The 12,386-nt window shown below is 47.0% G+C and overlaps 1 protein-coding gene across 1 annotated transcript in view; it reads left to right on the forward strand.

Moving 5' to 3' along the window:
- The window catches only part of CBARP (CACN subunit beta associated regulatory protein), a 28,137-nt gene continuing 15,751 nt past the window's right edge, over positions 1-12,386 (forward strand). The window contains exons 1-5 of the mRNA XM_087952705.1: positions 1-184; positions 4,557-5,024; positions 8,852-8,997; positions 10,287-10,348; positions 11,913-12,078. Coding sequence (XP_087808831.1) covers positions 4,974-5,024; positions 8,852-8,997; positions 10,287-10,348; positions 11,913-12,078 — 425 coding nt within the window. The 5' untranslated portion in view covers positions 1-184; positions 4,557-4,973. The remainder of the gene's footprint in view (positions 185-4,556; positions 5,025-8,851; positions 8,998-10,286; positions 10,349-11,912; positions 12,079-12,386) is intronic.

Genomic DNA, 12,386 nt, shown 5'->3' on the forward strand with positions numbered 1-12,386 from the left:
GCGTTCTGAAGTGGGTGGGTCCCTGTTCATTCATAAATCCTCGGCCCCTCTTAAATCAAAATTAAGGTGTTCAAGAGAGACGGGAAAGGGGGAAACTTCCTTCCCCAAGACATAAAAAAAAATTTGCAATCTCCGCCGCTTCGCTTTTTTTGATCGCACAGAGAGATCCAGCAATTCGAATTAGGTGAGTCATTATTATTATTATTATTATTATTTCCCTTTCCTGTATCTTGTCTTTTTTTTTAAGGGATTCTTGCAAACACGATCGTTCTCCCTTCCTTCTTATTTTGCTGCTTTATCTCCTGTCTCCTTTTGACGAGGGGTGAGGGGGAGAGATCGAGAGAGAGACTGTCATTTTCCTTCCTTTAAAATAATAATAATAGGAGAAAAAAAAAGAGGATTTCTTGCAAAGAAGAAATCCACCCAGATGGATCGGGAGGAATGGGTGGATGAGAGGGAATGGGGTTTTCTTCCCATTTCTTAGATTATTTTTTAAAAGCTGCTTTCCTTGTATTTCCTTTGCTTGTTTCTTTCGTTGGGGGGAGGTGGAGAGAGAGAGAGAGAGAGAGAGATCGATCTGGAGCTTACATGAAACGGTGTGGCTGGAGTTGGGGCGGTATATATATGTGTGTATAATTATAATATCGGACGAGGCTTGGGGTGGGGGGGAGGAGAGAGGCTTACGATCCCCTCTTCTTGTTATCTCTCCGTTTTCTACCTTGTGATCTCCTTCGATCCCCCCCTTCCCACCCACCCCCCACCTCCCGTCCCCCTTCTCTCTTCCCCACACACCGCCCCGGGATCCAGTTAGCAGGGGGAGCGAGAGTCCCTGGGCTAAATTGCATCTCGGGTCCCTCTTCCGAGAAGGTTTGAGGGGGACGACGACGACGACGAAACCGATGAATAATAGGAATAATCTCTCCTGGACGAGGTTTAACCTGTTCCAGGCAATGCCACAGTTGGTGGCGGGGGTGGAAAGAGGGAGGGAGGGGTCTGCGGAGAGTCGGATCCGTCCAAGCGGATTCCCTTCCCATCGCCCAATGGTTTTCACACCGGTTCGGGAAAGCTTTAGTAGCTGCGGACTTCAGATCAGGCTTGGTCGGTTGGTCTTTTATTTTATTTTTTGGCTAGGTTGGGGAAGGAAAAATAAAAAGGCGAATAACTGACGTTTCGGTGTCTGAAATGAAGTCAATCCACCGATCGAGCTCCGCGTCTCAACACACAGCCACGATCGGGTTTCTATGTCCCCTCCCTCGGGAGGGGAGGTGATGGTGGGGAGGACAACATCTGGGGACGAAATTGCAGCTGTTGTGGGCGGCAGCTGTCCTGGGATCTGAGGCGTGTTTCCTCGAGAGCAAGGCACGGTGGGACCGGGGTGGTCTAGATTGGGAGAGGAAAAAGGGAAAACGGGTTTAAGGGGGGGATGGCATTGGGGTTTGTTCACCTCCAGCCCGCAGGGTCGGCAACTCGGTCAAAGCCCAGCTGGGGAAGTTTCCCTCCCTCCCCTTCCCCGCGCCCCCTCCCCAGATTCCCCCCCCCGATTCCTCCTGAGATCTTATAATTGCTATAACCGAGCATTTAATAGCTGCAAAAAAATAAAAAATCCTGCTAGCAATTCCCCTTTTAAAATCATACATACACACACACAGACACACATTTTGACTGCTCTTTTTATGCATGAAGCAAACAGAAATGGAGGCTGGAGGAAAAAAAACAGATTAATAACCCCCCCCCTTTTTTTTTTTTGCAGCACCAGTGTGTTAAAAGACTCATTTAACCTTCCCTCTTTCCATTCATCCTTCCTTCCCTTCTTCTTTACCTTTCTCTGTTGTGTTAAGTCTATCACTCTCTCTTTTTATTATTCTGCTGGTCTTCCTGGGCTGCTTTGACCAAAAGAAAAAGAAAAGAAAAAAAGAGGCAAGTTAGAAATTTAAATTTTCATCAGGCGTGGTTAGGTGTGCTTTAGCCAATTCTCTCCCAACATTGGCACTTGAGCCTCTGTGGGCAAGGGCAGTCTACCTGTGCCAGCACCCAGAGTCCTGGGAAATGAGCGATAGGGGACTTACAAACTATATAGCCTTGTAGACTTTCTAAAGAGATCTAGCGATGATGGAATAAGATGTGACAAGGCTTGCGGGCCATATAATCAACTTTCTCCAATAGGCTGCATTGAGTCCATTTAAAAAAAAAACTTATTTTTTTTAAAAAGAGGGCTGTTTAGAAACAGCCTCCCTGCTTCTCCTGAGCAGATTCTGCTTCTCTCTCTCTCACCCACCCCCCCTTGCCTCCAGAAGCTGTTCCCTGCTACTTGGGTTCACACAACCTCTGGAAACCCTCTTTACTGTGTTACACCCCAAGGATAAAGGCTTTCCAGCTGTCACGCTCTGGTCTGCTTCGTGCAGTGTGATGAATCCAAGCCCCCTGACTCCTTTGAGCCCTCACCAAGTGAGTTTGTGTGAAGGGAGCAGCAGACACGTGGCTCTCCACGGCCATTTTTTACCTTCCCTGGAGAGACAGAGACAGAATTGCCCCGTGGAAACAGAGGTGTTAGAGTCCCGTTTCTCCCCAGTGGGTGAAGACCAGAGTCGCCTGCTTTTCACTTGGACATCACCATGGAGATGAAATTCTTCCATCATCACGGGAAGGAGATCTTCTGCTGTTTACCTTCCCCTCTGTGGACAAGGCTGGGGTGGCCAGGAAAGGAATTCCTCCCCTTCAGACCATCCTGGGCCTTGAAAAAAACAAAACCTTTCCAAAAATGCTCCGATTCCCATGGCAGAAAGTCCCATGTATTTGGAATTGGCAGAAGGGTGTGTGCAAAGCAGATAAATAAAATGAAGCCACACCTTTGCAGTTGCCTTGCATAGACGCCCTGAATGAGGAGGGACCTCTGAGATCATCCAGTCTAGCCCCATCCTCAGCATAGGGAAGCATCCCCGGCCGTGTGAAGTCTTCCTGAATTTGAAGCATGAATATTTTTGCGGGCTACTTTGGTTATTTCCCCCAGAGAAGACTGTAATCACCAGGCGATGGGTAGGACCCTCTCCCCTTGCTATCTAAGCTCAACCATACATTTCAGTTTAATGTGGTTAAGTTCTTATTTCATTTGTAGGGATGGTACTATGGGCTGATAACTCATAGCACTCTGCATATGGATGTACCGTTAGGGAAGGTAAACCCCTTCTTGGAAAAGAAAATCCTTACATTTGCCATTCTAAACCAAGCGTGCCACTCTACAGTCAAGCAATGGTGGATTGTCAGTTTGTTCTCTTCCTAAATTAGATTTCCAGGCTGCAAGAGCTGGACCGGTGGAAGAATTTCACCCAAAGAAACTTTTTTTTTCTTTCACAAAAAAATACAAAGGTGTTGTGTTCACTACTGTAAACCCTTCGTAGCCTAGGCAGCTAAACAAATTAAAGGGCTGCTGCCACTAGCTTCCTTACTAAAGGAAGCTTGGGAGCATTTACCCTGAACAAACCCAGAGAAATCTTGCAAGGGGGGGTGGGGATGAAGAGATTTTAAAAATATTATTTGCTGTGGGCAGCTGTTGCAAATGGACTGGATGAATGATAATCCCTCTGCAGCCTTTTTGTGTGCTTGAGCCTCTTTTCGGATGTTGATAACTGTGCTAGCACCTTCCTCAACTCCAGATGTATTGGACTGAATTTCCCACAATGCCTAGCTGGCAGAGCAGATGCTCCAGCCATGCACTGTAGAGAGAATAACACTGGGAGCAAAGAAAAAGGAGGGAAGCTTAGAATCCGCCACCTGTTTCAGGCAGTGCCTTGCACTGGTGTAATTTTTTAATTTCATTTTCTCCCGTCTGGGGGTGGGGGCCAGGCTTGGCCGGTCCATCCTTGTCACTGCAGCTTGGCTGAGCCCAGCCTGTCCCTTTCTCCGGCATCTCTGTGCTGGCTCCCACCACTACGGCTCCCACCGCTGCCCTGTCCTCTCTTGCTCATTCTCCTCTCTCTCTCTCTCTCTCTCTCTCTCTCTCTCTCTCTCTCTCTCTCTCTCTCTCTCTCTCTCTCTCTCTCTCTCTCTCTCTCGGCTGGTGGATTCCTGTGAGTCACCCCCCACGTGTGGGCTTTGGAGGCTGCCGGGCTGGTGGCGTTGGGTTGCATTTTTAAAAGCAATGATGAGGACAGGAGGATGAGTTCATTTGCTGCTGGCCGAGTGGGTGGCAGGGGCTGAGCTTAAAGCGGGTTCCTCAGCCCGGCTGCATATCCAAAGGCCGAAGGGAGAGGCGAGGGAAGGGCTTTCTGTGGCTCTTCACGCCAAGGTAGCTGTCGTGCAAAGCAGGGAGGAGGAAAAGCAGAACCAGAACAGTGCAAGGGATGAAAAAAAAAAATAGCCCCTCCAAACCTCGAGAAAACGGATGCTCTCCTCACCTCTAGCTGTTTTGGTCCCACCAGATCTTCCCTTCTCCTCTCCTTTTCTCCTTCTCATCTCCCTGTTTCTCCATCTTTCTCTCAAAACCACCCAACCAGAACAAAAAAACATTCTCCTTCTTTCTCCCCTCACCAACAGCCCTTTTCTCTCTCCTTCCTTCCCAGTTGAAATCTGGTTCTGCCGGGAAAGAAATCCAGCCCCAGAGAAGGAACGAGAGGGGGAGACAAGGCACACCAGTCCATCATCTCCGGCACCGGAAGACCAGGGACACGAAGATGCTTTGAGCTGAGCCAGCCATGGTTCCTCTCTTCCCTCCCAAACATGTGAGCTGCAAGGAAGAACGAAACGAGAGGCAGGGATAAAAGCTTGCGGGAGAGAGGGAACGAGAGAAAAAGAAAAAGAAAAGCCTGCAGTCTCTGGTCACTCTTCTTCCTCTTCAGCCCATTTTGATTGATGTATATCCATCTGCTTTCCACTCTCCTTCATTTTTCCTGAGTCTTATTTTTTTTTTTTAAAAAAAGCCAACTAGTTTTGATTTATATGCTCAGCTTGGAAGAGACTTTCTACTCTGGCCACAGACAATGAGCGATGCGTTTACTTCATGGGCAAATACGACAACTGAAGGCGTGACGGTGAGTGTGCAGAAGTGGGGAATGGGTTCTTTTGGTGGAGGCGAGGGGGGGGGCGCATGCTCTCTCTTGCTCTTCCAACATTGTGGCTCCCCCCCCCTCCCCTATTGCTTCTGTTCTGTTTGGAGGCCAACGGAGGAGACGCCAGGCCCGTATTAGCAACTTCGGCGGAACGTGTGTTGTCTGAATGCATGCTCGTGTGTGTTGGAGGTCTTCTAGCAGACACGTGTTTCGTCTCCTCACCCTCCCCGTGGTGACAGATGCAGGGAAGTGCTTTCATTAAAAGAATATCGCAGCTCCTCTGAGCATGCACCAAGTGTTTTGGGTTTTTTTTGTTCCTCGCTGCTGCTCTTCTCCAGTTTGACTTTTTTTTTTTTTCTTGGCCATCCTGGAGGAGGTTGGTGGGAGTTGAAAACTCCTGGAAGGTGTGAGGTAGCCTGGTCTTGTATAACGTTTGGGGTTCAGGGGAACTCTGGGGGATTATGGTATCTGTGTTCGGGCAGGCCAGACTGGGGAAGGTTTCATTTCCTACATATAAAAGAGCCTGAAGTGGGCACAGCCCTGTGGTCTCTGAGTGGCTTAAGTACCAATAGATGAGAATATTTTTAGCTCAGGATCGAACTGTGGCGTCCTTGCTGCTCTCTGAGCATGGAGCTATATCCTCCTGTAGCACTGATGATGTTACCTAGTTAGGTCATGAAACGTCCGCAAGAAAACAACGCAGCTCAGAGAGCACCCAGGACCTCCATAGTTGGCTTAAGTCAGGATTCTGGATTCAAGCAGGTTTGGGAGCAAGGAAAGAGGATACGGGGCTTTTGGGTCAGCTGTCCAAGAGCAAGGCTGAAGAAGCTTGTTCAGCTGTTTAAACACACCCACGCACATACACAAATGCTCAAATTGCACGGCAGAAGTTTGCTGGACATGGACTCTCTCCTCTCAGTGGGGAAAACCCGAATAGACATTTGTTTTGCACATTGAAAATCCACTTCTGACAATCTCCCCGTTTCGAAAAGGATCATGGTTAGGGGAGTCTGGGGACACACCCTCCTCTTGCCCGAATAAAGGAAGCGCCAGAATGTCTTGGGATCCTGAATGCTTAGCCAACATGGCAGCCGACAAGTAGGCAGGCCAGAGAGCCTAACCTGGTTACAAGGCAGCTGTCTACGGACTCGGCTCTCAGCTGTTTCCCCTCCCACAAGAGAGGGCTATCCTTTCCCAGCACTGAACAAGCTATCTTCTTATCTCTTGGCAACTGCCACGCAAAACTTATCCAACGGATCGAAAACCGAATCTTGTCTCTTTGGCCTTGCGATATTTTTAAGGACTTCATACTAAGTGATTACAGGTAGCCCTCAACTTATGACTACAACTGAGCCCAGAATTTATGTTTGTTCAATGAGTTCGCCCCATTTTTACGACTTTTCTCGCTGCATTTGTTATGTGGATCGCTGCAGTTCTTTAGTAACCCCGGTGGTCCAAGGAATCCGGTTGCTCCCATTGACTTTGCTGGTCAGAAGGTCGCAAAAGGAGGAATCGCATAACTCCGAAGCCACTGCAATCGTTGTAAAGGCGAGTCAATATTGCCAAGCATTGGAATTTGGATCCCTTTGACTGTTGGGGATGCTGCAACGGTTGTAAGCGTGAAAAATGGTCAATAGTCATAACTGTTGTTTTTTTTCAGTGCCATTGTAAAACTTTGGTCACTACATGAACTGTCATAAGTTGAGGACTACCTGCATTGCTTAGGTTTTTGCAGACTTGGGTCTTGATCTGGAAAGTTGTGTGAGCATTTAAGATGCTGCAGGTATTTGGCTTTCTGCTAAAGTTGGAATTAGTCTGTCTTCTGTCTCTGGGAAGTCGTTTCAGGAGAGACTGGACACAAGTGCAAATTGGAGAGCTCAGGTTTAGTGTCTTATGTAGTTCAATATTCCTGTACTTGCTGAGGACTAGTTGATTGCCAAGCTTAAACAGGGGATGCTCACATGGGAGAATACTTTATCTTAGCCTTTGATAGTTCCTCTGCTGAGGATTTTGGAAACCTGGCTAGCAGAATCACAAGTTGGGCATTGGAGCCCGGGAAGGATGAGGTGAAAATATTTCCTTTTTCAATATTTCCGGATTTAAAAAAAGGCTCTTGTCTTTGGATTTTGGCGGAAGAGCCCAAAATTAATGAGGGAAAATGTTTAATGCTTGGAAACAATGCTTGTTTGGATGGAGATTGAACAAAGGGCAATTCTGTTTTGAATATTCATACGACTTAAAACAGTGGTTTTTTTTTTCCAACTTCAGCAATGTTTGGACTTCAACTCCCAGAATTCTTCCGCCAGCCATGCAGGCTGGGGAATTCTGGGAATTGAAGTCCAAACATCTTAAAAGTTTCCAAAGTTGGAAAAAATGCTATCCTGGATTGTTGGAAACCAACTGGGGGGAAAAGAATTACCCAAATAGCCCTTGACTTTCATTCATTTCATTCATTTAGTGACCAACGTTATAATGGAACTGAAAAAAGTGACTTATAACTAGTTATCACATTTGTGATGGTTGCAATATCCCCTTATAGACACATGCTCAAAATTTGGGCACTTGGTAACTGGCATAATAAATAAATTAACGTTTGCAGGCTCACGGGATCACCATTGGTAACCTTCGCAGCTGGGTTAAGCGACGTCAGTGGGGGATGCCAGATTCACTTAACGACTGCTTGATCCACTTGGTTCTTTGCTTAGCAACTGTAACAAATAAGTCGTAAAATGGGAGAAAACTCACTTAGCAACTGCCTTTGCTTAGCCATGAAAATTTTGGGCACAATTGTCATAAGTCAAGGACTACCTGTAACCCACCTTTCCAGCTTTCAGTGATGCAATTACCTTTTCTTTCTGATGCTCCCCCACATTTTTTTTTACTAATTGGCCCCACCCACAGACTTTAAAGCATCTTAGTCCTCCTTTCCCCACCTGACACCTATTCGCAGATCCCCCAAATTTCCATGCAACCTCCATTTTAGCTGGGGAATGATGGGAGCTGAAGTCCAGCTCACTTAGACTGCATCATGTTGTGGAAAGCATTTATTTATACACTTAACTTTAGAACAATGACATTTGGCAACTGATTCATATGTATGATGGTTGCAATGTCCCTGGATCATATGATCCCCTTTTGCGACCTTATGACGAGCAAAGTCAATGGGGAAGCCAGATTCATTTAGCAACCGTGTTACTAATCTAATAACCGCAGTGATTCACTTAACAAACGTGGCAAACGGGACAAAAACTCACTTATTAAATGTCTCGTTTAGCAACATAAATTCTGGGCTCAGTTGTGGTCATAAGTGGAGGACTACCTGCAGAGCAGTGTTTCTCAAACTTCACAGTTTGAAGGTACGTGGACTTCAACTCCCAGAATTCTCCAGCCAGGATGCTTTCAGATATGTGGAGTTTACATCCTGGCTGAGGAATTCTGGGAGTTGAAGTCCACATACCTTCAAGCGATTCACATAACTGTGTTACTAACTTAAGAACTGCAGTGACTCACTTAACAACTCTGGCAAGAAAGGCTGAGAAATGGGGCAAAATTCACTTAACAAACATCTCGCTTAGCAACAGACATTTTGGGCTCAGTGGTGATCATATTTTGAGGACGCCTCCATGTTGCAGAACCTTACAAAACTTTTTACAAGCCTTCCAGTTTTGCTTTGAAATACAATCCATGTCAGGCAAACATTATGATTTTGGCGGTAAAAAACAACAATAATGGATTTATTTCTGCTTCTCTTTTTCTTGTCTCCATTCACCATCACCCCCTTCCCCTCCCCCACACCACATATCTCCCAGACGGTGCCTGCCGAAGTGAGCCCCCAGGACGGTTATGTGTTACTTCTTGTGCTTCTTTCTATCTTTGTCGGGGGCACCTTGGTGCTGCTGTTTGGCATCCTGATCGTCTGCCGGCGCTGCTGTGAAACGGACCGAAGGCGCTCCAGGTACGGATGGGAATGGAAGGCCACTGCATGGGGATGGTCTGTTTGGGGTAGGATATAGATCGTGTTTTAAAGCAGGGGTCTCCAGCCTTGTCAACTTTAAGATTTGTGGACTTCAACTCCCAGAATTCTTCAGCCAGCAAAGCTGGCTGAGGAATTCTGGGAGTTGAAGTCCACAAGTCGTAACACAGCAAGAATCTGTAGCCATGCTAGCTAACAATTGTGGGAATTGCAACCAAGCAGAGCCAGAAGGGAAAGGGTGAAAAAAAACCTGCCCTATTAAACTATTAAAATTTCCTTCCTTCCTTCCTTCCTTCCTTCCTTCTCGTGCCTCCCTTCCTGAATTCCTCAGCTATGCTGGCTGAAGAGTTCTGGGAGTTGAAGTCCACAAATCTTAAAAGCTGCCAAATTTGGAGACCTCTGTTCTAGCCCCTCTTCAGCCATAGAAATTTTGGGGAGACTCTGGAGCAGTCCCTCCCTCTCAGGTTGAAGGGAAAAAAACGAAAGGAGGTAGTGCTAAATATAAGTAGTCTTTGACTTATGACGACTCACTTAGCGACCGTTCAAACTTACAGCAGATCCTGAAAAAGCTGCTTGCAACCTGGATTTGAACTTCTGACAGCCACAGTCACATGAACACATTTGGAGAGCTTGGCAACCGGCCCTCATTTATACCTATTTGCAGGATCCCATGGTCACAGGACTGCAACTTACAACCCGTTTGCCAGAAACCAGTGTTTAATTCTAGTTTCTGGCAAGAAACACTCCACAGTGAACAATGGCTTCACTTAATGCCCGTGGTGTTTAGTCAGCAACTACAGGTTCTCAACTGACAACAGTTCATTTTCAGTGGCGATTTGAAGTTACAATGGCACGGAAACAACTGATTTATGATCGTGTTTCACGCTTACGACCATTGCAGCATCTCCATGGTCACGTGATCAAAATTCGGTTGCTTGACAACTGACTTGTATTTATGACGGTTGCAGTGCCCCGGGGTCAGGCGATCCCTTTTGCGACCTTCAGACAAGCAAAGTCAATGGGGAAGCCAGATTCACTTCACAACTGTGTTAATAACTTAAGTGCAGTGATTCACTTAACTGTGTCAAGAAAGGTCATAAAATGGGGCAAACTCACTTAACAAAGCTTAGCACTTAACAAAAGAAATTTGGGTGTGATCGTAAGTCAAGGACTAGCTGTATTTGGATGCTTATCTTGAGATGTTCAAACCGGAAGTGGATTTGTGCCTGTGTTAATAATATCTACATATACCACCTTTTTCCTATTTTCAGAGCCAGCGATGACCCAGAAAAAACGAACACAACCTATCTGGATGACTCACAGCCGGCACAAGGTGAGGGCATTAAGACTGACCCTCTCTGCTCATGCACAAATTGGAATTAAATTGCTGTTGGTGGAAGCCGTTTACATTTCAACACCTCCCACAAAAAGGGAATTGTGAAGTTTGCATCTAATGTTCCACAGAGTGCGAGAGCCAATCGCAACATCAACCCCGATCGTATCAGATGCGTTCCTTATTTTTAAACTGAGGAAACGGGGAATTATAACTGTTTTCCGGGCACATACAGGTAGTTCTTGAATTACAACTATAATGGAGCCGGCCCTTCACAGTTGTCGGTTGTGAGGTTCATAAAAATCAGTCGGGCCTGATTTTAGGGCCTTCGTTTGTAGCAGTCATAAAAGAAATAACATGGTTGTTAAATGAACCCATGATTCAAATATGGAGGCAGTTTTGCCCAATGCAGATTATCAGCAAAACTAGGGGTGGGATGCTACCAGTTTGAACCGGTTTGAGTGAACTGGATGTTAAAGTTATATCTGGTTCGTCGAACCGGTATTTCAACCAACCGGCTGGCCCCTCCCCGCCCTCCCTGCCCCTCCCAGGAGTCTCCACGTAGCCCATTTATGATGGAGGTAATGGGTCTGTGTGGAGGCTCTGGGAGGGGGAAAAATGGGGGCCTTCTGGAAGTCCAGAAACGGGCCTGTTTTCAGCTTCCGGTGGGCCTCCAGAGCCCAGGGGAGGCTATTTTCGCCCTCCCAGAGGCCCAGGAGAGGCCTCTGGACCCTTGGGTGGGCGAAAATGGCCTCCCCGGCTCTGGAGGCCCACCGGAACCCGAAACAGGAAGTTCTGGTAAGTCCCGCCCACCATGGCCATGCCCACTCAGCAACCGGGCAGCGAACCGGTTGCTGGGATTTTTGAATCCCATCCCTGAGCCAAACCACTGTAAAAGGTGGTCACGTGACCACGGGACATGGCAAACAGCCCAAAGTGCTGCCTGGTTGCCAAGCAACCAAAGTCTGGTCATGTGATTAGAAGAAGGGCCCCGATCATTCTAGTCACATGACCAAAAGTTGGATCCGTCTTATAAGTAGTCCCGGATAGGTCAGCTGTAACTTCAAATAGTTGCTAAGCAACCAGGCGTAAGTTGAGAACTTACAGGTAGTCATCGATTTACAACCATATCATTTAGTGACAGTTCAAAGTAACAATGGCGCTGGAAAAAAAATGACTTATGACCGTATTTCACACTTACAACTGTTCTGGCATCCTCATGGTTATCTGATCAGTATTCGGATGCTTGACAACTGATTCACATTTATGACGGTTGCAATGTCTCAGGATTATGTAATTCCTTTTGCAATCTTCTGAGAAGCAAAATCAGTGGGGAAACCAGATTCACTTAACAACCATGTTACTAACTTGCAATGATTCACTTAACAACTGTGTCAAGAACGGAAATTCACTTAACTGTCTCATTTAGCAATGGGAATTTAGGGTTCCGTTGTGGTTGTAAGTGGAAGACTACCCGTATTTCTCCTTAGGGACAGAAGTAGGCTGCCTCTGCTGCATATTCACCCACCCACCCCCGCTCTCTTTTTCCACCCCTTCCTCTTAGACATCACCATCAAAGTGGATGACCCGGAATGCATGTCTAGTTCCAGTTATCGAGATGCAGAGAGTGAGCGATTTCTGTCTTCCGGCAGCGCCACGGGGCGGAGGGTGTCTTTCAACGAAGCTGCCCTTTTTGAGCAGAGCAAGAAAACACAGGAGAAGGGAAGGAGGTGAGTCTTGATCAGGAACCAGGAGGCTGGGCTGGGAATTGGAGGTTCTACAACTGGAGGGCAGGGCGGGGAGCTGGAGTGGTGCGTCTGAATAACAGAATAACAGAGTAGGAAGGGACCTTGGAGGTCTTCTAGTCCAACCCCCTGCTCAGGCAGGAGACCCTCTACCCGTGATGGCAAACCTATGGCATTTGTGCAGGGATGCAAGCCCCAGGCAAACTTACCTCACAGCGCATGCGTCTGCCTCTCAGCTGATTTTCGGCCTGTTTGAGGCCTTTTTCGGCCTCCCAGAGGCTTGAGGGAAACCT

This window comes from Notechis scutatus, chromosome 1 (genome assembly GCF_049901735.1).
Source record: "Notechis scutatus isolate UNSWTSFEM ecotype Mainland chromosome 1, rNotScu1.2, whole genome shotgun sequence".
Taxonomy (NCBI): domain Eukaryota; kingdom Metazoa; phylum Chordata; class Lepidosauria; order Squamata; family Elapidae; genus Notechis; species Notechis scutatus.